The 26555-nt window shown below is 38.2% G+C and overlaps 1 protein-coding gene across 1 annotated transcript in view; it reads right to left on the bottom strand.

Moving 5' to 3' along the window:
* IL1RAPL1 (interleukin 1 receptor accessory protein like 1) overlaps positions 1-26555 on the bottom strand; it is a 1840350-nt gene that overhangs the window by 1486529 nt on the left and 327266 nt on the right. The window contains exon 2 of the mRNA XM_077480774.1: positions 11342-11446. Coding sequence (XP_077336900.1) covers positions 11342-11423 — 82 coding nt within the window. The 5' untranslated portion in view covers positions 11424-11446. The remainder of the gene's footprint in view (positions 1-11341; positions 11447-26555) is intronic.

The raw sequence follows: 26555 nt of genomic DNA, 5'->3' as shown, positions 1-26555 counted from the left end.
ATTCCTGAGACACAGGAATATGAAATACTTTGATTGCTGCAAAATCAATAAAAAAAGTGCAAATAAGCTATGAATCAGAGTGGGCAGCTTTAATGGTAGGATCCTTGCAAAGACAATAAAAGTTATTATTTTAGTGGAGCCATTATTTGGATTGTACATTAAATCACATGACGAAACAATTCAGATGACAAAGACTCAGCTTTTTACCACAATTCTGGGTCATCTAATGAAGAATGTTGTAGTCATTGTTAGGAATAACAGCACTGAGTGTTCAAGGGCATTTCAGAATCCCAACATAAACGTATATAACCATGGAAACAAACTATGAGAAAAGTAGTTAGTTCAATTACTATGGAAACAGAGCTAAAGCAAACAGGGGTTTGTCATTATTTCTCAAGATATACCAAGCATTAATTTAAATATTACGTAATGCCAATTTTTCATTTGGAATATTTTGGTATGTTTTACTATAAAGCTGAAATTTTTTAACACATGGATGCATTTCTTTTTGACATTCTAAATGCAAATGCCATATTTAAAAGTATGTCTGAAAGGTGGGTTTTATTTTAATTTACTAGTGCTATTTTATTTGTTTAGTAGTAGTCTGTATGGCTTTATGTTGTAAGAATTACTAACAACAACCTTGTATTGGTAAGACCATGTCATTACTCTGGACTGAGATCTTAATGGGTGCTGTGGTTATACATCCCCAATTATATTTTTAGTCTTTATGTAGTTTATTTATTAAAGCTGGAGTGCAAAACCAGGCTCACTTCTACAGAGAAACCAACCAGCTTCCAGATTTTATTGCCAAAGTTTAACTGAACAAGTTGAAGTTAGAAGCTGATTGGTTTCTATGCAGAAGTGAGCCTGATTTTGCATTCGGAAGCTTTAGTAAATAAACACCTATCTGTCAGCAAATGTCCGGGTACCTTGAGCAGGGTCCCTCATGGGAGAGTACAAAGGGCAGTTTTGCCTTGCTCTCATTTCCTTTTCTCTTTCAGGTTGCTATTGGTTTCTCCTGCAGTTTCTACCACAGCAAATTGGTGCTTTTCATGTCTGTATTTGCACCATTCTAGAGCCTTTATGAGCCTTATTCTCCTCTCACGCTCCAGCCACCTGAAGAGGAATGGACCACGCTCCCTTCCACTGTCACTATGTCACAGTGTTGTTTAGAGGGTTTGTCATCCAGTCTTGTCTGGATGGACAGTGGTATTTGTTTTGATGCATTTGCTCATTTGAGGCATATAAAAATTTAAATATGCAGAGATTTAAGTTTGGGTATTGTAATTATGAAACATGGGTTACCCTTAAATAAACAACATGGCCAGTTATGACCATTTAAATGTATTGGTGTTGTCAGACTCTTTATTTGTATGATTTTATGGCTACTTTCTGCTATCCCACGGTGCTTATATGTGACACAGAAACTCTTATGGGTGACTGCTATCTGCTGTTTATTGGGTTTTATTTACATTGTTAACATGGTTTGGCATATACTTATTTCATCACATTTGAGACATTTTAAGCATATATTGGCATGGCCAAGAGGCACAATCTTAGTATGTATAGTATAGGAAATGAAAGTATGCAACTTCTAACCTTCTTGATTTTTATGAGATTTCTGCTATCCCAGGGTTCTTAGTGATGCTCTTGTGCCTAAAATGCAGCTAAACTACATTTTTTGTGTGGGTTGGCTGCATTTTATAGACTTTAATTATGTGCCATGCTTTTGGTCCACTTTCTGAAAATGCTCCAAAATTGAGAATAAAAGTCTATGGGAAAGTGCAGCTAACTTGCATGAAAACTGTGGGTTAGCTGCGCTTAAGCCAAAGTGCAGTGGGGCAATGTGATGCCACCCTAACATTACCCTGATTTAGTCTCTCTTTCAGTATTTACAAAGTATGAGGGGGGGAAGCAATGCCATATTATGTCAAAGCTCCAAAACGAAACCCTAGGAATACCTAACATGAAGCTAAGACAAATTCCCTGGTATAGCTTCACTTTACTCAGTAAGCTAAGTGGAAATCCCTCTTATTTAGTGTATTCTATATATATATATATATATATATATATATATATATATATATATATATATATATATATATATATATATATATATATATATATATATATATATATATATAATATTATACATAATATATAAATATGTGTTATAATAGTTGTGCGAGGTTGGTATCTTCACATAAGGCAGTATTTATGTATATATATATATATATATATATATATATATATATATATATATATATATATATATATATATATATATATATATATATATGTATATATATATATATATATACATATATATATATATAGATAGATAGATAGATAGATAGATAGATAGATAGATAGATAGATAGATAGATAGATAACAAAAATGCTAAGAAATACCCATTGAATATATGTTTTTATTTATCAGCTAAATTACTATACCAGGCTCTGTATTACTGAATATATTCCCATGTAAACAACAGGATAAATACATTTTTGATAATAAGGCATTACAGCATCAGAAATATGAAATTTAAGTGGTTGTAAAGGTATTTTTCTTTTAATAACAAACATCTCTATACTTACCTGCTCTGTGCAATGGAATTTTCCTCAGGTCCCCCGTCAGCACTCCTGGCTCCTCCTCTATGTCCAGTGGAACTTGTTTGTGTTCGCTATTGAGCCCCTCTGCTGGGTCATTGACACAGACAGCAGGGCTCAGTCCTGCCACATGCTACCTCGTCACTGGCTTTGGTTTACAGCAGTAAGAGCCAATGACTCCAGGTGCCCCAGCAAAGCCAGTAAGACCCAGAAGTGAGGGGAGAGAAGAGCTTCAGACATGCACAGCACTGGATTAAATGGTAAGTAAAATAGGGGGTAAGGGGGAATACTGATGCCTAAACATTTTTATCTTAATGCAAGGAATGCATTAAGTAAAAATATTTTTAGGCTTTAGAACCTTTCATTTTGACAATGTTTTATGTTCCATTGATAAGGTTATGTAAGATGAAATTATTATTGCATTGTGTTGTATATGGCAGAAATTTGTATTTTTCAGATTTATAAATTGTGGGCTGTTATAACTTCCAATGACCTTTATCTGACTTCGAATAATGCAACAGTGAAAACATGAATTTATACCTTTTGAGATATGAATTGGAGCAGAAGTGGGCACTTCACAGCTTATGCATTCCCACTTACTCTACACTTATCAAAATAGTAAAAGTTATGTCCAGTTATGTCCAGTCAACAAAACCTAAAGCATTATGTACTGGCAGTGCTCTTTAGCCACTACTAGCTGGAAAACAGCATGTCATTGGCAGCCTGCAGTTGTATTTGCATTCTCAGGAATGATTGAGGTGATTCACAGAAACAGGTGACTGAGCCATTATTAGCCCTTGTACACACGATCGGAGATTCCGAAACAAAATCCGTCGGATTTTGTCTGTCGGATTTTGTCTGACGGATCTTGTCCGAAACTGTTGCATACACACGGTCGGACAAAGTTGTCGGAAAATCCGATCTTTCAGAATGTGATGACTTAATTTTGTTATGATGGGACTACGTTCAGGCTAGTAGCCAATAGCTTTGATGTAGGAATTTGATCTGAGCATGCGTGGCACTTGGTCCGATAAAAATGCTCTACACATGACCGGCTTAGGTCCGTCCAGCCCAGTTGGTTGGGAAATCTTTCCAACATGTTGGAAAATTGGGTCGGACGGAGGGCTAAGCCCTTGTACACATTGTCTGAGAATCTGTCGGAATGAGTCTTATCGGACCGTGTCGTCAGATAATCCGACTGTGTGTGGTATGCATCGGACTGATTCCGTCCGAATCTCCGTCCGACCCAATTTTCCAACATGTTGGAAAGATTTCCCGACCAACTGGGCTGGACGGACCTAATCCGATCATGTGTAGAGCATTTTCATCGGACCAAGTGCCACGCATGCTCAGATCAAATTCCTACATCAAAGCTATTGGCTACTAGCCTGAATGTAGTCCCATTGTAACGAAATTATGTCATCACGTACTGAAAGATCGGACTTCACTTTGTCCGATCGGAATTCTCTACACATGATCTACACATGATCTACACATGATCGGAGTATGTCCGATCGGAGCAGTTTGTGGGAAAATATTTCCAGCAAGTTGGAAAATTTGGTCCGACGGATATTCCGATGGAAACAGTCCGATGCATACCACACACATATCCGACAAAACGGTCCAATAGGACACATTACGACGGAATCTCCGACCGTGTGTACAAGGGCTAAGTCATAAATTAGGAAATTGCAATTGGTAAAAGTTCTGGGTCTCTCACTAACTTCCGATGTATGCTATCCTCTTGCTAATGGCAACTTGACAAGTTGTAAGGCTGGCCGCAGGCCAGCCTGGATTTGTAGGAGGAGCCTGAGAGGGCTATTTAAACCTCCTCCTCTGGCAGGGCCAGTGTCGGTAGGTTTTCTGGGTTCCCACCCACCCGTTCCCCAGTTTCATACATTCTCATAGTATTTTGTTCTTATTCTTACATTCAGGGTATGCCCTCTTCTCAGGCATACCGACCAGCTAGGCCAAGGCACACCTCAGGCCTTGGTTCTTAGGAGTATCGCATTTCCCGCTTGAAGACTCTGACTACAAGCGTTTATGAACACTATATGCTTATTCAACAATTATCTGGCCTCATAATTACTAAGATATACACATTACACATAAAATTGGTGACAAAAATAATTTTAATAATACTTCATGGCCCTTCTAAAAATGTATGATAAGTCTTGTCAGTTATGCAATTGAAGTTTGCCATAGGAGTAATAGAGGTGCAGCTTTGCTGCCTCCATGAACTGAATTATAGGGCTCAGATACAAGAGATAATGAATGCTAGTACTTGTAAGATTGTGGAAGGTAACATATGATCAAGGACTGATGTAACTGGTGAAATACACAGTTTAAAATACAGTGTAAAATCCTAGTATTATAAATTTGCATAAAAACTCAAATCAACAGTGAAGCCTATTACTGTAACAGTAAAGGAAAACTGAATGGGATTTTATGAGTACAGACAATATCTTATCCAAATGAAATGTAAAAAATAACTATTTTTCTGTTGTGGTGTAGCTGAAAACATGATGTGGACACAAAGACTGTTAAAGTTCATATAGTGAATCAACCCATTGTTAAATCCATCTGGGTTTACAGACAATAACCTATAATACATCACAGCCCCCAGCGAATGTGCCCAACTCCCCTGTGCCACAAAGATATATTTTTTAAAATGATAATTTCTATCTTTAATCATACTTGACTGAAATTCCATAAATAGACTGTACATATAGAGATTAGACATTCATGTGTACTTTCACCTCATACCCATCATCAAACCCTTGTTTCTTTGAAGTCCATCCAAATTTAACTTGGGCTCATTAGCTGGTGGCTGTCAATCTGAGTTTCTCATATCTAGAGCTTTTACACTCTATGGACTGTGTTTGGGGATACAGTCTGAATGCAAATTGTTCCCTCACTATTTATGGATGGCTACATGAATTATAAGTTCTTTTAAGTGGTCTAGATGGATTTGATGGTGTGGTGACGTCTGTATAAGCTTTAGCAGATCTATGGCCCACATCCTTTTTCAAGTTACATCACAGCAGAAGTGTAATGTATTCCCCTCCTTCTTTGACCTCTGAATATCCTTCTTAATAAACTAAAAGTCACTGCAAAATCTTTTGATTGGACCTTGGTGAATTCCAAAATCTCCTATTGCCCCCTTTCCCAGACTACAGGATTGCCATTCACATAGGTGGAGATAATGTCTTTAATACATCTGTTTGATATAATATTAGAAATATACCATCCCCCTTCAGTTTCCTAAGGAAGTTGATACTTGGCTCATAAAATGCATCTAGAATTTTTTGTCACTCCATCACTGGACAGACTGCATTCTGCTTGAACATAAATCTATGTATGGTGTCTATGGGGTGGAGGTACTCATGAGTGTTATCTTTAGGAATATACTAGAGGTCTATATGTCTTCATATGGCATTTTATGCAAGTGTTAATAGTAAAAGAAATGCTAACTTTTAATGTTTCTGTTTGATAAGATGCCATTTGCAACCATAAAGTCCTGTTCTGTTTGTGTTTAGTTTAGCAAAATAATTATATAAATATTACTAAATATGCAAATTAAAACTACAAATACTATTTTTGCTCCTCCCCAACTCCTAATAATAGTCTAAGCCCTTGTACACGCGGTCGGAGATTCCGTCGGAATGTTTCCTATCGGACCGTTTTGTCGGGTATTCCGACTGTGTGTGGTCTGCATTGGACTGTTTCCGTCGGAATATCCGGCGGACCAATTTTTCCAACTTGCCGGTAAAATTTTCCGACAAAATGCTCCTATCGGACATACTCCGATCATGTGTAGCCTACTCCGACGGACAAAGTGCCACGCATGCTCAGATCAAATTCCTAGACCAAAGCTATTGGCTACTAGCCTGAACATAGTCCAGTCTTAACGAAATAACGTCATCACGTTATGTACAATCGGATTTTCCAACAACTTAGTCCGACCGTGTGTATGCAACATCACTTCCGGACCTCGTCCGGAATTAATCTGTTGGAATTGCTCCGACGGATTTGGTTGTCGGAATCTCCAACCGTGTGTACAAGGGCTTAGAAAAAAACACCTTGAATTGGAGATAGGACTGAGTAAAAGCTATTCAATACTGCAAAAGATTAGAAGAATAATAGTTATGTTTTTAGTTATCATTTCATTTAATCACCATGAAATATTTTAACAAAATATATAAAGATACATAGAGCATAGCCCATAAAGAAAACATTCAATTTAAAAAGTACTTCCCAAATGGCCAGCCACATATTTGTAATATCCTACAGAATAGTCCTGCCAAAGATTGAACAAGAATTAAATGCAGATCAACTCAGTGCCATAACAGTGAGCTGTGCAGGGACTAGGTGCACAAATTGTACTCTATAAGATAACAAAGCAGAGGCTTGTTGTGCAGGGGTGATGGTAGACAGCAAACATATATTCCCTCCGGTGTGGGGGATATAAGTCAACCATCAAAAAAACACAGGGACTAGGCACACTCACTACCCACTACCCACTAGGGTAGTGACATACCAGATGTGCCAGCAACATAGCACACTGGATCAGGGCACAGAGGCACCACCACACCTTAACCGAAAACAGCATTAGTAGCACTCATCTATCAGCCTAGTGCAAAAGGATGTTCTATCACAGAATGCAGTCATCAATGCTCAAAAGAAAACTTATATTTAGGAAAATTGTCTATTCAAAGAAACTATTGTTCAATGCGTCCCAGTTGTGTGGGGGGAAAGGCATTAGGGTATAGTGGCCCAGCATGATCCTCAACCAAACATTGAGTGCTCCCCTGATTCTGCTAGCCTACAGCACATGGTCTGATACAGTATATGTGTAGGAGCTGGAGAGGATCCTTACAACCAGAACATGTTGGCAATTAAGGTGGGTGACTCAAAGGATGGAAGTAATGTCATTCATTGCTCTACACTTCTTGAAGAGTCATGCTAATGCAGATCCACTTTAGGGGGGTTAAAGCTGCTGGTGGGGCTTCTGTGCCCTTGCCAGTGTAGTATGTTTCTGGCACATTTAGTTTGTCTCTGTCCTGGTTGGTATTGAGTGTGCCTGGTCCCTGTGGTTTGTGCAGGCTAACCTATATTCCCCAAACCAGTTTGGGGTCAGGCACTGGTGAGAGAATGTATATTTGCTGCCTGTCATACACCTCTACTCTCTGTACAATAAGCCTCAGGAAGGTCCTGTTATGCTTTGTTGTCTTATAGAGTACACTTTGTGCACCTGGTTGCTGAAAGGCTCACTGTAAGGCATTGAGATCATCCGACTTAACCCTTGTTTAACCTTTGGCTTTTTATATTTTGTTACAATGGTTCATGATTCTTAAACAAAACATGACTTTTTTTAGTCTAATATTTTGCAGTATTGAATAGTTTTTGCTCCAAGTGAAGATGATTTTGTTCTAACACTTCAAACAAAACCTTACCATTTTATCAAAAAAAATATGTTGAAAACACATACTCTTGATGCTATGCCTGTTTGTAATTTGATCAGAATACATATGGGGTTGCATATTAAACATGCCAGATGCTGACAAGCATCAAGAAGTGACAACCTGGAGCACTGTTGGGTAGTTGTAGTAAACCAAATTAAATGGCACAGGTACTGAGCAATTTCTGAAAATCCCAGATACTGTATTCTGTTAAATTTATAACATGGGGTAACTGCCCACGACAGATTGTATGGTCAACTGTTCATGAAAACATAAAAAGTGTTCATACTGTTTTTTCAGTTATTTTGAAAAGAAGTACAATAAAATCCACACTATATTTTTTTTTACATTTCTGAACTGACAGACATTTATCAGTTGTCAATGAAAAAAATAGCTACATCCCAAAGTATGATATTCCAGACATCTGCTCTAAAGACCATAGAAACCAATCTACTGAATCATGACATTCTGGTATAGCAAAAATGAAATTCATGAGAAGAGAAGTACAGATTCTGTGCAGTTGCAAAACTTTGTAATTTTATTTATACAATAAATAACCATTCTTGTTTTTTTTTCTTTGTTAGATGTTCACCGTAAAAACAAAAATCTTGTTTTAATAACACTGGGCAAGAAAAAAGTTCCTCTCTGCACACTTCTTTGGTGTATTTTATAGATTTTTGATTGTTAATCACAAAAAACTGTAACTTAACCTATACCATTTCATAGAAATCTTCTGTTTTTGCAAGTTGTCACTTGCAATTTGCAATACCCATTGGCTATGCTGCACACATGAAAGAAACATACAGAAACATGGCACTGTTGTTTAAGCATATCTAGTACACCAATTACAACTGGAACATCTGATACACCATCAATGACAAGTGATTTGAAGATCTGTTAGTGGAGCTGAAGAAAATCACCTGGAAAGCATATAAAGTGGAAGTAAACTTCCATCTCTTCCTTTGACCTATAGGTAAGCCTATAATAGCAGATATAGTAGATTGTTTAGGAGATATTTAGTGTACATGCAGTCAGTGACATCACTTGCACATGCCATTTCTTCAGAGCCCTGTCCCGTGAACGGCGGCTCCCATGAGCATGCACGGGAGTGACATCATTTCGGCTCTAGCCAGTCACAGAGCCGGGATCCGTGAACTTGGGAGCAAGACAGGCGAAGATGAGAGCGCTTGCAGCAAAATGTTGCATTCCCAGTTTGGAAGACTGGGGTATCCTTGTGGAGCTTTCTGTAAGACCTTTCTTTTCAGATCATTAAACACTGACTTACAGTGGAAAATATACAGGTGATGGTACAGTTGCATTTGGAACACTAACTTACAGAGCAATTTATTGTAAAAAGCTTCAATGCAATCAAAAAAGGTTACTTTGTAAAGCCATATCTCTAACATTGAATTCACCCCTGCCCCATCAGGTGAATAGTGTTAAGCGCATACAGTACATTAACATGGGTTGCGTTAAGGCCAGCTATTCAAATGATTGGACTGCCAATACATCAGAAAGAACAGAAAATTGACACACACAATATTTGGCAATGCCCACACCATAAAACATTGCAGTCCATTGCCATGCATTGTTGTGCACTGCAACACAGGTGCATTAGAGTGCCTTTCAAAAAAAATAGCACCACAGTGCACCAAGCCTCATAATGCACATAGGTAGGAACCTAGCCTAAGTGCAACAGGCAAGCATTGGGTGAACATTCTAGCAGACAATATTGCTACCAAAGCATTATTGGACTGTTATACTGAATTCAGTGGATAGTGCTGACAGTGAGAAGCAGAAAGTGCAGGAGATGAGTACAATTATACATTCAGACTAAGAAGAAAGACATTTGCTCTATGATCACTCTCTAAAGTGGAATGATTTAAACGCATGAACCATAAATGATGACTTAGGCTTGTTATAAAGTAATGATTTAGTAAATGGGCAACCACTTAGCTTGTAAAATATTATCTGCACTGCAAAATAAATACAAAATATATTTTCGCTTGCACCTAAAGCTACTTCAAATGAAAATGCAATTACATATGAAATGGTTAGCTAATATGTTTATCAAAATACAATTTCTAAACTGTGGCTCTTAGTATACCAACACAATTCCAGTCAAACATATTTCTTGATTTGGATAGAGTAGGGAAGGGTTAGAATCCCTGTCAAGTAGTTATTTATTTATGTATGTCCCCCATTCCTCTTTACATCCTGGTCATTTCATGGGTTTCAGATAAAATAGGTGAGGGAAAAGCTTTCTCATATGAATACAGATTTAAAAACACATGTTCTAGTAGGGGTGAGAAAGTTTAGAATATCTGTTAGGATATTACTTGTAAAACTAGGAATGGAGCACTATGCCTGAAATAAGAGACAACATTTAAAATTGTGTTCCATATGAGCTGTTTGATAAGTCATATATATGAAGCCAATTTCAGGGGTCAGAGAGGGCCCCCATCATCAGCACTATTTCCAAAACCAGCTTATGTGGAATATGTCTGTACACATTGCAATATATATTATATTTCAGGGCAGTGTAGTGCCTAAGTGGTTATAATTTCTGCCAAGAATCACTATCGCCATTGGTTTGAGTTCCAACCATTGCACTACATGCATAAATAAGATGTATTTATGCAGACCCTATCAAACTTTTTATATGCAATAAAATTTAAAATTTTTACAAATTTTTCAGGTGTGGGGCTCATTTCACATTCTTGGTTTCAAATATTTCAACCTGAAACGTGGAGCATTTATTGTATATGGGCTGTCCACATGGTATCTAAACAAACCGTAAGATATATAATTTCACTTTCCACTATGGGAGAAAGATTTCATCCAGAAACAAGTGCCATCATCTTTCCCAATTACCAATTTATATTCTCAGATTTTTTTTAATGCATCTCTCATTAGGTAGATTTTTCCTCACCTATACAGCTGGGTATGTGACAGAAAAGAGAGAGAGAGGGATCTCCGAACTGGGGTCACATACAGCATTTAAAACCTTACAAAAGTCCTAATCCCTCCTGATTCAATTCAAACCTGAAACAAAAATGGCGGAAGTTGATCTTTAGCTATAACGATCAAACTGGCACCATGTTTAAAGTTATGCAAAATCATAATAAATAGAATAAAACCACTGCATAACCAAAAAAAGCATTGTATGCCTACAAGCCAAGGCACAACTCAGCCAATATTCTGGACTTTTACTTCCACTAAAAATAAACCACCAGCGACTGAATATATAGAACCAATGCACTTACCAGAACCTCTCTTTGTAACAACCTTCAAGCTCTGTGTCAGGGTAGCATAAAATAGGATCAAATGTGGAATAGGAGCTTTCATCTTGCAACTTTAAAATCCGATCTCTAAAATAAAAATAAAAACATAATTAGTTTTTATTGCCTACAATCAGTGCATATATAAAGAAAATACTGAAAGAGAAGCTGTCTGCAGAATATAATGTGGAAATGGCAGCAGGGTGATATGAGGAAGTATGGACCTCACATCAATGGAGGAAGTCACACTAGAGAGTAAGTGTGTCATGTCAAGTGTGTCATAATGAGTCAGCAGTGTGCACACTGGCACATTATGGTGAGGGCTACAGGGACCTGAAACAGATTTAATTTTGCTTTATAGATGCTACCCTCTAACCTCATACCCTAGCCACTGGCAACTGTCATTATAGTAAATACAGCTCAGTATAGCTTACTTACACTTATTAATATGCCAAAGAATCTTTATTTTAAAGTGTGCCACAGGTTCATAAAATGAATCATTTTCAAGAAGCTAGGCTTTTCCAAAGAATTTGACGACAATAAAAATGCACTATTCTAAATTGATATCTATAAATTGTGATAATATTTTATAATTGCCACATTTTACTGACATGCCGCCTCCTTTACAGATTATATAATTTATCTTTTATTTGAATCTTGAAAAATAAAAGAAGATGGAAGGATAAAAAAAAATGAGAGCAGAATAGCTTTATGTGGTATTATATATAAAAATTTAACTTGATATATGAGCTTGGGGCAATCGTGAACTCTCTGACAATGTTTAAACAGCATGTGAAAGTAACTTGTGCCTCATTCAGGGACAGTGAATGAAACAGTTTACTTTCATCTTTGTAAGATACATCAACAGAAATGGAATTCCAATTTCCTCCCAATGGTATAAATGGGGAAACATCTCAGAATAGGATAGAGCATAGAAAAGAAGAAATTACAATCGGTTCAATATGTGAAGAGATCTGAAGGCATATTAAACTAAGAGGGGTTATTACGAAATATCAAGAAAAATGAGGTCATCTGAAATTTGACATTCCATAATACACCATATGTTACAGTTACTTGCCACTCAAAGTTATAAATATGATAATATTTCTCTGGTCTCCAAGAAATGGCATCCTTTCTCAAGCAGGTAATTCAATAAATATAAATTACAGTACCTCCACAAATCAAATTTTTCATCACAGATGATTTATATCAATATTTTACCCCACCAATTTCAGTTTATACTTGAAGAAAGAAGCCTTGACTAAAGCTAATGTCAATTCAGCTTGACTGAAGGTGTGAAACACTACAGGCTGTGTTTAAACAATATATCAACAGATACTGAAATTGTAATATATGCATGAAAAAAAGGAAAGGATATGGAATAAGCCCTTAGGTAAACATGCAATGTTTTTCACAGTTCTGATCATCTTACAGAGAATAGCTGTAGCTAAATATACATTGCAGATTATTATTTTATATATATTTTTTAAAGCACTGTCCAGCTAAACGTGAGTAGTAATTTAGGTGATAAAGAAAATAAGACATTTTGTAAAGTATGTTTTAATGAACTCCTAGGTGAAGCAGTCTGAATTGTGGACTGACATTTTTTGCTGACATCTCAGAAAATCAAACTGACTGACAAACTAACTTAAACTCCACAGAAAAGGGAAACATTATTTCACTGAGCACGTGTTAAAATAAATGAATAATATGAATCTGAAGATTAGTCATATGGACTTACTCAGAAAAGCAGCACAGAGGGTAGAGATGGTGCGCAAAGTGCCATTGTAACCAAATAGAAATAATCTTTAAATTGAGTTGATTAAATTGAAACTATTGCATTAAGAAAGAGCAAATAATTCAGATAATTTCATGGGTTGACCTGGATTTTTCCTTTTTCAGTCATTAAAAGAATGAAGTGTTTGAAACCAGGACAATCTTAGAGTGACATTGATATCGGTATATCAATTTGGTTGTTGCAATTACAATGGAAAGAAACCAAAGGGTAGATATGAGTGGCAGGAATTCTGCTGGGTGTATTTGCATTATGTAATGAAGCCTTTATAGTGAAGAATGGATACATTTGAGATGACAGCTACTACATACATGTTGCCTGTAGCATATCCCTGCTAATAAAGGAGTTGAAGATTAAATAAAGCTTAATTTTCTTCTAGCATATTAGATTCCATGTATTCCCTTTATCCCAAAGAAACCTGTGAGTGTGGCAGTTTGAACAGATTAGAGGAAGGTATGGGATGGGGCATTACAACCTTTAGCAGCTGGAAACTAAAATCCTGTTAACAACACAAGCTACAGGTAAGCAAAAGGTAATTAGTTAGAGACAGTGATGAAGCCTGCTGAATCTAACCTATGTACAGAAATTTCACCCTTGTTCACACATAGAGTGTCTCTTCACCAATTGTCTACTGGCCACTTTCACCCCCTTCCTGCCAAGGCCAATTTTCAGCTTTCAGCACTGTTGCATTTTGAATGACTATTGCATGATTATGTGGCAATGTACCCGTGTGACTTGTTTTATATTTTTTCACACAAGCTTTCTTTTGGTGTTTTATTTTTTATTTTTTGCTAAACAAACGAAAAAGACCAAAAGTTTTGAAAAAGAAAATGTTTTCTTTAATGTTTTTGTTATAAAATGTTGTAAACAGGTAATATTTCTCCTTCACTGATGGGTGAACACTAATGGACACTGATAGGCAGCACTGATGGGCACTGATGAGGTGACACTGGTGGGCACTGATGAGGAAGCACTGATGAGGTTGCACTGATATGTGGCACTGATGGGCACTCAGCAACAGCACTGATGGGCACTGATAGGCGACAGTTATGGACACTAATAGGCAGCACTGCAGGGCATAAGCGGCCCCCAACAGGCACTGATAAGAAGCACTGATGGGCATGTATAGGCAGCTTTGATGATGAGGCACTGATTGGCACCACTGATGGGCATTTATTGGCACCACTGATTGGCACTGATTGACACTGAATGGCAGCACTGTTGGGCACTGATTGGCAGTGGTGATGGGCACTGATTGACACAGATAAGCATCATTGATGGGCACTGTTGGGGCTGCACTGATCACCATCAGGACACTGATGATCAGTGCCCTAAGTATCAGTGTAAATGTCCCCTTTCACACTTGCCAGTCACCGGCTCTCTCCTCTCCTCATGCTGTAACAGAATGTTTACATCATTATCAGTTATTAGCTGTGATTGGACACAGCTGATCACATGGTAAAGAGCCAATGTGATTGGTTCTTTACCCTTATTTGTGATCAGCTGTGTCCAAAGAACACAGCATTTACAGAGTGAGCCGGGTGCGCACCACAGCGCAGTTCTGGGTGGAAGTCAAATAGCTGCCCTCCCAGAACTGGACGAACACACTGTAGCCGTCATTTGGCTATAGTGTAGTTGGCAAGTGGTGATAGCAAACCTACAAAAAAAACTTAGATTAGATAATTATCGTATATTTTACATAATTTTCTGGCAAGAGGAAGGTCTTTAAAATGACTCAAAAATGTAAATAAAAAATATTCTCTTTACAACTGGCTTGCCAATTTCCTACCCGCACACTAACAGCTCTTGGAGTCAGCCTCAGCTTATGTTGCCCTATTTCCACTACTGAGAACATTCTATATGTAAATTACATAAAATGTGATACATGTTATATCAGAGATTATGCATCTTTAAAACTTGAGGGGAAACAATCACTAGCTTTCTGAAACCTATGGGCAGCTGATTTCAAAGTTTTCGTTTTTATTAAGTTATTTAACAAGAGGCATTTGTAATAAAAAAGGAAATAACACTTCTAAGCATGCATGTATTTCTGGCTGATAAAACAACATTTTTCCCCACACTGAATTCTATTGTTTAATGCCTTATAAACTGTAGAAAATAGTAAGCATTTTGGAATGGAAATTTGCTGTGTTTGTACAGTTCAGCTACATTCATGATTCACCGACTGACAAAGCTTTGTAAAATTAATGAGATAACACAATCGTACTCAGAATATTTGAACGTCTAAGCATTATTCCATAGAGCTGAAACACATGCTTAGGGTTTCACATAGCAGCAACTGCAAACAAAAGTGCCAATAAATCATGTTAATTGCATTTCTAAAACAAATGATATGGGTGTCCGAGTTTGTGCGCTCATAATATAGAAAGAGTGTTTGTTTTGTTCCTTCAAACAATTAGGGGCATTTCCTATAAACTGTGAAGCCAATGATCTGACCGCTTCAAATGAAATTAATTAGGAGACTGCTGTGGTAATCTGAAATATGTACTGTGGACATTTTTTCTGGTTATCAATAATGTAGCTCAGAAATATAATTAAGCCATGCTAATATAAGGAACTGTGGTAAATAAATCATTAGTCAATGCACTTTTCAGTGATTCGTACTATATTTTGTTTATTCTGTTTGCTATTTGGCTTGTAGGGTAGTTTTTTAGATCTGTGAAAATGAATTCAATAGTACTTCAACATAACAAACATACATGCTTAAACACTTCAATACCGGGCCATAGTCAAATGACGTCCACAGATGGGATCTCCCATCCTAGGTGGGTGTCATATGACGTCCTCGGTATTTCGCCGCTCCTGAGGGCCCCCGGGGGCCCACAGCGTGGCGATCATGGATGAGGTGTGTTCCTCGGACAAAGCCCATCCCCGATCTGTGTGATTGGCATCCCCATCCACCCCCGATACACATGACCAGCGGTGTCCAATCACAGCCGGTCACATGTACTGTGTACATTCATGGCACTCGTGCATGCGCCTAGGGAGCGTGCAGAGCGGCGATCAGGGATGTGGCTTGTCACTCTGACACAGCCCAGCCCCAATCGTAGGAAAGAGCCAATGAAATTGGCTCTATACCACATGACCGGCTGTGTCCAATCACAGGCAGTCACAGAATGTAAACAAACCGTGGTAACGAGATGTTCTCCTCCTCACACACCGATCATGAAAGGAGATTGCGGTAACATCTCGTTACCGCTTAGTGTACACCAACACACACTAATTACCCCCCCCTCCAGTAAAGAGGACCTGTCACCAGCCATCAAAGTACCTGTCATCACCCATCACAGCCCATCTGAGTACCCAAGTACCTGTCCCAGCCCATCTGAGTACCCGAGTACATGAGTACTTGTCACAGTCCATCTGAGTATCCGAGTACCTGAGTACATGTCAGCCCATCTGAGTATCCGAGTACCTGAGTACCTGTCACAGCCCATCTGAGTACCTAAGTACCTCAGTACCTGTCACAGTCCATCTGAGTATCTGAGTACCTGTCAGCCCATCTGAGTACCTGAGTACCTGTCACAGTCCATCTGAGTATCCGAGTACCTGAGTACCTGTCAGCCCATCTGAGTACCCGAGTACCTGTCACAGCCCATCTGAGTACCTGAGTACTTGTCACAGCCCACCTGAGTACTGAGGACCTGAGTACATGAGTACCTGCACAGTCCATCTGAGTATCCGAGTACCTGAGTACCTGTCAGCCCATCTGAGTACCCGAGTACCTGAGTACCTGTCACAGCCCATCTGAGTACCCAAGTACCTGTCAGCCCATCTGAGTACCCGAGTACCTGTAACAGTCCATCTGAGTACCTGTCCCAGCCCATCTGAGCTCTGGAACATCTGAGTACCTGTAACAGTCTATCTGAGTTCCAGAGTACCTGAGTAACTGTCACAGCCCATCTGAGTACCTGTCACAGTTCATCTGAGTATCTGAGTACCTGTCACAGTTCATCTGAATACCTGAATACCTGTCACAGTCCATCAGAGTACCCGAGTACCTGTCACCAGCCCATTGGAATACCCGAGTACCTGTCACCACATGGTACCAGCAGTGGCCCAATAAATTGTCCTGTTGGCACAGTCCATGTGGCGCAGTGGGGGACCAACCGTGCAGAAGCACGGCCCATGGGGAGCATACAAGATGTGTTCTAGGGAGAATGTTATGATGTTCAACCTAAAATGTGCCTCACAGGTAAACTTGGATAGTTAGTGAGATAAGAATATCAGAGGTCTATAGACTAGGAGGGAAAGTAACAGTCACAGAGGTGAGGGTGGTCATAAAACTGTTGAATAGTGATTTAGAAAACATTCATGTCTTCAATAGTGTGGTCTAGTTGTAAAAAAATGATGACTCACAGGTGCAGGAATGATCTTCCTTTAATTCCTTTAATGCACAATTAAAGTGCCCCCTGTCCCTGCATGCTCGCACGCAGAAGCAAACACATATGTACGTTACATCTACATATGTAAATGGTATTCAAACCACACATGTGAGATATCACCACAAACGTTAGAGCGAGAGCAACCTTTCTATTCCAAGACCTCCTCTCTAACTCTAAACAGGTAACCTGTAAACATTTTTAAATCATTGCCTATGGAGCTTTTTAACTACTTAAATTTGGCACCATTCCACGAGTGTGTGAAATTTTAAAGTGTAACATGTTAGGTATCTATTTAGATGACATAACATCATATTTCACATTATAAAAAAAAGTATGCTAACTTTAGTGTTTTGTTTTTTTTCTCCCAAAAAAATTTGTTTGAAAATATCGTGTGACATAAAATGCTGCAATGTCTGCCATTATATTCCCTAGGGTCTCTGCTTAAAAAATTCATATAATTTTTGGGGGTTCTGAGTAATTTTCTAGCAAAAAAATATGATTTTTACATGTAGGAGAGGAGTGCAAGAATTGGCCTGGTATGGAAGTGGTTAAAACTTTATTTTTTGTACTCTACTTATATCTGACAATTACAATGTTTAACAGATGAGCACTTTCACCTTCGGGCTGCTGTAGCATTTGCAGCGCCATCTGTGGGCGGAAGGTTTATTTTGACACAGCTGAACTAGTTATCACATAAACAGGAATTTCTCTGACTGATTCTTGATCATCAGTGAGGGCTGGAGTTGTCAGTAACAGCTGGGATTTAAAGCCAACAACTGCCCAAAGTGTCAACTAATGGCTCCTAAAATATGGTGGCTTTCAAAGGGAGAGCATTTCCCCATTGGGGGAGATCATGTGGGAAAGTGTTAAACATACTAGCTCTACATCAGGGAATATAAACCTGTTTCCTCAATCATTACTTTAAAATTTGTATAAGCGTTGCTTTGAGATGGATTCCCTTTGCCCATAAACATGAATATATTTGATGGCAATAGATTATTATGAAATAAAAGCTGCAACATTAGTATCACTTATGCCGCGTACACACGATTGAATTGTCTGGCAGACTTAGGCCGCGTACACACGGGCGGACTGTTCGCCCAACTTTGTCCGCTGAACAGTGTTTCAGCGGACAGTCCGCTCGTGTGTGGGCTTCAGCGGACAGTTTCAGCGGACAGTCTGACGAACAAAGTTTTTCGGAATTTCCGTAAGACAGTCCGCTCGTGTGAAAACTTGGTTTCAGCGGACAGTCCGCTCGTGTGTAGGCTTGTTTGACAAACTAAGTTTCGCGCATGCTCAGAAAGGATTTACATGGCGAAGGTTGCATTGCAGTGTATTGGACGTCGTATTTCTCGTCCCGTCGTACGTGCCGTTCACGTCATCGCGCACGCTTTCAGTGGACTGTTCGTTCATCGTGTGTGGTCAAGTCCGTTCATGCAAATTTTGAGCGGACTGTTTGTCGTATTGTTTGACGAACAAAGTTGGGCGAACAGTCCGCCCGTGTGTACGCGGCCTTAGTCCGGCAAACAATCCGGCAAACAATCCGCCGGACTTTCTAACGAATGGACTTGGCCACACACGGACACTCTGAAAGTCCGGCGATTTCTAATGTGATGACGTACAGCACATATCACGGGACTAGAAAAAGTAAGTTCAATAGCCAGTAAGCCAATAGCTTCCTTCTCGTACTTGCTTCTGAGCATGCGTCATTCTTAGTCCGCCGGACTAGCACACTGACGAACTTAGTCCGCCGGACAATTCGATCGTGTGTATGTGGCATTACTATACTGAATTGGATCATTGCAATAAAACAGCATTACTTTTGTGATTTTATATCAATTAAATCACAAAAACATTGAATTCTTCATCATGGAGTTTATTTGATCTGTGGGTTTTAAATATATAACAGACTTTCTTCTTCAAATGGATAATATCAATAAAGGAGTAACATAACATAAAAAGACATAGCTTTGCACTTATTATTCATGCTCATGGAAAATATGTTCCATTGCTTGAATGATCCAGTTTATAATTGGCTACATTCAGAAAAATCCTACTCCTGTCATATAACACATGGTCATTTTTGGTCACGCCAAGTGTTATGACAAACTTTGCGATTGGCTGGCAGTACAGTGTAATTTTAATTTGAAGCTGTAAATTGCCTTTTTTTAGGCACTAGAAAAAAAATGCAAAAATGCCAGGACTAGTAAAAAAAAGTCTGTTGGTCTGTGTGTCTTTATTGCTTTTTAATTATTATTTTATTATTATTATTATTAATATTATTATTCATAATATAATTTGGGGTTTAATAATGATAAGTTCATAGAGAGAGAGAGAGATAAAGAGGGAGAGAGAGATTTCCAAATGACGGCTTCAAGTGATTGTATAGGTGCAGTTTTTTTCTTAAATAATAAACATGTCATACTTACCTCCTCTGTGCTAAGGTTTTGCTAAAGTGCAGCCCTGATCCTCCTCTTCTCGGGTCCCCTGCTGGTGCTCCTGGCCTCTCCCCCTGCTAAGTGCCCCTATAGCAAGACACTTTATATGAGAGCACCCATGATTAGTTGCCAAAGGACACATAGAGCATGCCTCAGCCCCAATAGAATTCACTTATCTCTGTTACAAATCAAGTGTGACTTATTAAGGTTACTACACAACTTACCATTTGTAAGTGCAATCATTTTTCTCTTTTAAAGTGTGAATTAATCACCATCCCTTTTTGCTATATTTTGTTTTATAAATAAAAAAAAAAGAAAACCATTGCCAGAAAAAATATTGGCATTTGGTGGATTTGAACCTGGTAGTACAGAAAAGGATTGGGTGAATTGCTGGATGAGCAGATTTTGAAAAGTTTAATAATATCTGCCATGAATGAAGAAGAATACCATGAAAATGGTTTCAGTGTGATGATTATTTAAAGCTGCTTTGACATAAACACCCCATCCAGAGTAAGGAGGATTGTGGGAACTGCAGCTTAACATCATTGTGTTAAGGAGTAAAAAATATCTTGCGTGCAATTGGCTCCTCAGATTAATATATATATGCTGAATGCGTGTTCCTTCTCTTGATAGAAATCTCTGCAGATCTTCACAGCATACTGAATTCATACCACCGGCAAAAATGCATGATTGAAAGTTAAATCAAATTCTTATTTCAAGTACACAGATCTTGTACCATTTTCACATGTATTGTGTTCATTGTTTTACTTGGAAAAAAACGAAATAATTTCTGTGTGTATTTTTTTAGTTATGTCAAATAGCACTGACTAAAAGCAAATACTATTTTCTGAAAAACAATAGTACAATCAATTAAAAGAGCAACAACAAAATGTTGTTGTTTTATTCAATAAAATGGGAAAGGTATTAGTATAAGATATAGTGAAAGTTAAAGGATAAGCTTACTTTTAGAAAAGATGATCTGTAAATTGTACAGCTGTGGCGCTTATAAGCATTATAATGCTTACAATAATGAACAGTATTTGATCAGTGCAAATATGGTGACCAATAAAAATCTCTTCTAAACCGCCTTTCCAGAATGGAATCCCAGAAAGAAGAAGGGTCTCTTGTTGGTCAGTCTGCAGCTGACCACTTGCCATTGAATGCATATAATACTTACAATCACCAGGGCTGCTAGTGCAATGCATGGATCATCTTCTCAAAAAAAAAAAAAAAAATGTTTTAAAGCAGACCAAAATTCTTTATGCTACTAAGCTATTTTGCATGACCTTGGTTGCCTTTTGAAGAGAGAAACTACAAAAATGGGGAGTCAAATGCATTAATGAATAGATACGCCTTAAAAAAAATTGTTTTGAGTCTAGCACACTTATTCAATTAGCTCTACCTTTTTTTCACATAAACTATAGTTTTGCTATAGTGTGCCTAACTTTAAGCAAATGTAAACCCTAATGCCCTGTTTTCCGACAGAAAATGTGCTATTGGAACGTGTTTCTCGGAAAATTCGATCATGTGTGGGCTCCATCTGAATTGTTCCGTCGAAATTTCAAACACACAAAGTTTGTGAGCTGGGTCTAAAATTTTCCAACAACAAAATCCAATCATTTAAAATTCTGATTGTGTGTAGACAATTCTGATGGACAGAGTGCCATGCATGCTCAGAATAAATTACGATACGAAAGCTATTGGCTACTGGCCTCTTTATAGTTCCAACGTACGTGTTGTACGTCACCTGGTTGTGAATGATCGTATTTTCTGACAACTTTGTGCGACCGTGTGTATGCAAGACAAGTCTGGGCCAAAATCCGTTGGAAAAAATCTGATGTATTTTGTTGTCGGTATGTCCGACCGTGTGTACAGGGCATAATAATGCACTTTTCTCTATTTGCTCCCTTTTGGCCATTAAAATTATATATTTTTTTACCTGTCTGATAAGTGCAATAAAATACATGTTGATCATGTCAGAAATTCAGAACTGTCCCGTGTCTATCTGAGGGAACTCATTGCCACTACTCCCCTTTGTTCATTATGCCCACCTTTTAGCTGATTGATGGACAGTTTTCATTGATTTAGCAACATTTACATGCTCACTATTCTACCTCAGCAGCACTGAATGGAAGAGAAATACACAAATCTCTGGCATTACACACTCAGGTGAAGCTGACTCCGTAAGTAACTTTGTTTTTGTTAATCTCTGATGTTCAGTTAGCCCCCCTTATGTTCATCACACTTATCAGTTAGTCAATTGGTTGTTTGAATTTTACAAATGAGCATTTACAACATGGCAAAAGTTTTGTAATTAGCATGGGTGATGTCATTGTATGAACTATGATTGGTTGTGTTTATGATCAAAAACACATCTCAATATAACACCTTCTCCAAGTATCTGTAATTCATGGTTTCATTTTTTTTACCCACAATGCTTTGCCCTAATAATAATAAAAAAGTTGATTTCTACTGAGACCTCAAGGTCAAATTTTCACGTGACACACAGACATTTACTAAAATAACAATGTCTATTGCACAGATCATTATTCCACTTGTTATGCCATAGTTGATTTGGAGTCCTCAAGGCCAAGTATGTAGGCGCTTATACACTTCTTAAGTAATTTAATTTTAATCTTTTGCATCTTATTAGGATGATAAAGTGTAGGCTGTCAACACATTTGCCAGTGAGCCAATTAACGCTGACGTCATGATGACAATACAGAATTTCTTAACACTTTTTGCAGTGCTCTATGCAATTAGTGTTATTTCTTTAGAATGACTCAGTATTTAATGTGTTGTCAGTGAAGAATATTGTAAAATATATTCATCTTCAGCAAGTCATTGAAAGTTTGGGCTTCAGTTCAGAGGAGATAAAACTATTAAAAAAAGTTAAGAAGACAGTCTGGAAGTTTTAAAGGTCAAGTAGTTGTTTCTTTTTATATTGGTGACCACATTTTTAACCAGTCTTATTTCTTGTAATTTACTGAATATTTAGCTACATAATTCTGCTTCTCTCTAAAATTATTCTCCAAACATTCAAAATTGTGCACTGACAACTGTCAATGCAACTGTTAGAGAGTCACCATTTGTTGGTTTCCTTCATCTGAGATTACATAGTCAAATCCAATGAAGGAAGAAATGTTGAGGGTATCAGTTTTTGAGATGAATTATTAAGGTTCACAACACCAGCAATTCCAAGCTTACTAACAAAGGTGCAGTCAGACTCAAAGAACACGTCCTGATTTTCATATTTTATTAATACAAGTATTTAAAAATGAACATGTCTGGTATCCACCAGATGATTAATTAATAGATTGCAAAAACTGTGTCAAATCCCTATGACATACCTCAACTAACTTAAGGTACATGTAAACCCAATCACTAAAATCCAGTAAGTTTTAACATAGTGATATGGTTTCAGAAGTAATCTCCAAAATATTATTTAAATCAATGGATTTTAGCTTAGTGAATCTTATTTGTTCCATTTTCTCTCTGCACAGTAATTGGTGATGGTTAATTTGTTAAGCAGACCCCACACTAAACATGATACACAGGTCTGTGAATATTCTTTTAAGTCAAGGCAAAGTACTTTTTTGGATCTGGTGGGGTCCTTTGAATGGTTAACTGGATATCTGCACATCATGCCAAGAGATCAAGGGAGGGCAATTCCTTCAGTTTTGAGGTTACTTTACAAACCATTACTGAATAATATTACACAGTGGTGCAGTAAATCAACCGCATTGTATAATTTAATGTCTGCATTTCATTCTGTATGTTTCATTACAGAAGCAGTGCTTTATCAGTAGCAGCAATGATTCAGTGTTTCCTTTTGTAGCAGCTGAGTTTGATTATATGTTTAATGGTCTAATAATGCATAAAACTTTGATACACATTTCCAGTTTACTCCTATCCTTATGACTAAGCCCATGAGTGGGTGAAACGCATTAGAGTGATGTGGCTTGGGAACAGGCAAAGCTAAAGCCTTTCTGATCTCTGAACAGGGTGACCTCCTGATGTGCCCTTCCATACTTCCTTTTCAGCGTGCACACAGTGCCATATTGCTACACATATGGTCACACATGGGTTTATTTGCTTTGGCTGGAGAGTCCGAAATTAGGCTAATAGTAACCAATCAGATTTTAACCTCAGCTTGTTCAAATAAGCTTGAACCTATAAGCTGATTTGTTTCTATGCAGAAGTGAGCCAGATTTTGCACTCTCCAGCTTTAGTAAATAAACCCCACAGTGTCAAGTTGTCAAACATGTTAATGGGATGTCACATTGCATTTTGTTATGGTGCAATTTTACATGGCGCATGCTACTATACAACATATTATTGGCAAGCCATGTTACACAATGCTATGCTGTCATGTGCCATATTAATAAGGTGTTATATAGTACTGGGTAAATTTATACTTTGTGTCATGTTTCAATATATTTTTTTCCCATCCCTTTTCCCTCTTTGCCTTTCTTTACTTTGCCAATACCAGTGCTTGTTAAAACATTGTTTTTGCTGGTTTTGTATTTTCAATTCCCATTACTGACATGACGCTACTGTTAGTGGCATCACTATGGGGGGTTTGGGGGACACCCACTAGCATAGCTACAGGGGTAATAGGGGTCACAAATGTGACCCATCCCCTGCTCCAGGGGCTCCTATTACATTATTCCCTGTCACACTGTGTCAATAGGGAAAAGTAAACTCAGAGGGCCTAGGCCAACTGGGAGTTGTAGACTTTTCCTGCAGACAAGATGGGGTGCAAAGGTTGAGTGGAGAGCAACAGGAGTTCAGGAAGTGGGCAGAGGTGTGGGCAGCAGAGAGGGAGATTTGTATACTTCTGTATAGTGTTCAGTGGAGCTGAGATTTTGTGAGCTGCCTGAAGACTGCAAAGGAAATACATCAAAACCTTTGTTGCAAGCCAAGCAAAATAGTTTCATACATTTTGACTTGATATACAAGTGATGTCTTGATATACAAGGAGCGTCAAGTCACAAATGAGTGTAATGAAGAGAGGCTCCTTTAAGTGTGGGAATATGGTTATATTTAATGAAGGTACAACATTTAGCAACTCACATCCTGCCAGCTCATAATCCTCCACACTGCAATCAACATCATCCCTTCCATGCTGCACTCCACAAGCTCTTCTAGCCTCCCTTTCAGATCGCTCTACTGCAATTAAAGATTGACAGCGGTGAGAGCTGGCTATGCAAAGGATGGTCTATGTGGAGAGCTTTACCCCAGATTCCTGCATACTTACATGTGCCAATTTTAATCATCAAAAATGTGAGTTGCTAATTGTTGTACCTTCATTAAATGTAACCATATTGTTACACTTAGAGGGGCCTCTCTTTTCTTGTATACACAGTAGCTCCTGCTGGATTTTACTTCTAATCCCATTGTAAAAGCTGCCGTTTATGATTACACAACCTATCACATTGCTAAAATATTTTTATATGGACTATAAACTGAAAGACCTATGAATAAATGGTTGTGGAATGAATCATCTGAATTTCCATTATTTCTTATGGGGAAATTCGTTAAGTGCTTTGGATTACAAGCATGTTTCCAGAAGAAATTATGCTTGCAATCCAAGTTTTTACTGTAATGGTGATTATTCAGAAACTGCCCAACAATTTTTTTCTGTGTGTTGCATGGTGCTGCAAGTTCCTGTTGTGTATGTGCACTGCTGCACTGCCTCTGGCTGTCTCACAAAGCTCTCAGAGCTGAGGAAGACTTATTATGGAGATCTGTACAGTTCCACACTGGGGAAGGGGGGTTGGAAGGGAGTTGAGTCTGTACTAAGGAGTGGGTGACCCCAAGTTTTATTACACCAGGTGATACCAACTCTAGTAACGCCACTGTCTACTGTAGCTAATCATAATCCAAGTGGTGAACATAACAAGCCAGATGTTAAAGTCAGTAGCACCTGACCACCTAGAACAGGGATATGCAATTAGCGGACCTCCAGCTGTTGCAAAACGACAAGTCCCATCATGCCTCTGCCTCTGGGTGCCATGCTTGTGGCTGTCAGAGTCTTGCTATGCATCATGGGATTTGTAGTTCTGCAACAGTTGGAGGTCCGCTAATTGCATATCCCTGACCTAGAACAACAATATGAAATATTGCTGATAATCTTCATGTAGTGCCACATCCTAATACTTAAGACATAGAGCAACAATCCCTAGACCTAGAACAACAACATCCAGTAAGCATTTTTGCTCAAAAACTGAATGTTCTAAGCTGTTTAAAAGAATATGAAAAAACCTTGTGCACAGGTAATAGTTTAAAAGGGGGTTAGGGCCTCTTTAACCACTTGCTTACTGGGCACTTAAACCCCCCTCAGTCCCAGACCAATTTTCAGCTTTCAGCGCTGATGCACTTTGAATGACAATTGCGCGGTCATACAACACTGTACCCAAATGACATTTTTATCATTTTTTTCCCACAAATAGAGCTTTCTTTTGGTGGTATTTAGTTACATCTCGGAGTTTTATTTTTTGCTAAACAAACAAAAAAAGATGCAAAAAAAAAAAAAAATCATGTTTTAATAGTTTGTT

The sequence above is a fragment of the Lithobates pipiens genome, unplaced genomic scaffold (genome assembly GCF_037356315.1).
Source record: "Lithobates pipiens isolate NorthernLeopardFrog02 unplaced genomic scaffold, aLitPip1_a1.2 Scaffold_16, whole genome shotgun sequence".
NCBI lineage: Eukaryota > Metazoa > Chordata > Amphibia > Anura > Ranidae > Lithobates > Lithobates pipiens.
This window is presented reverse-complemented; position numbering and strand designations above follow the sequence as displayed.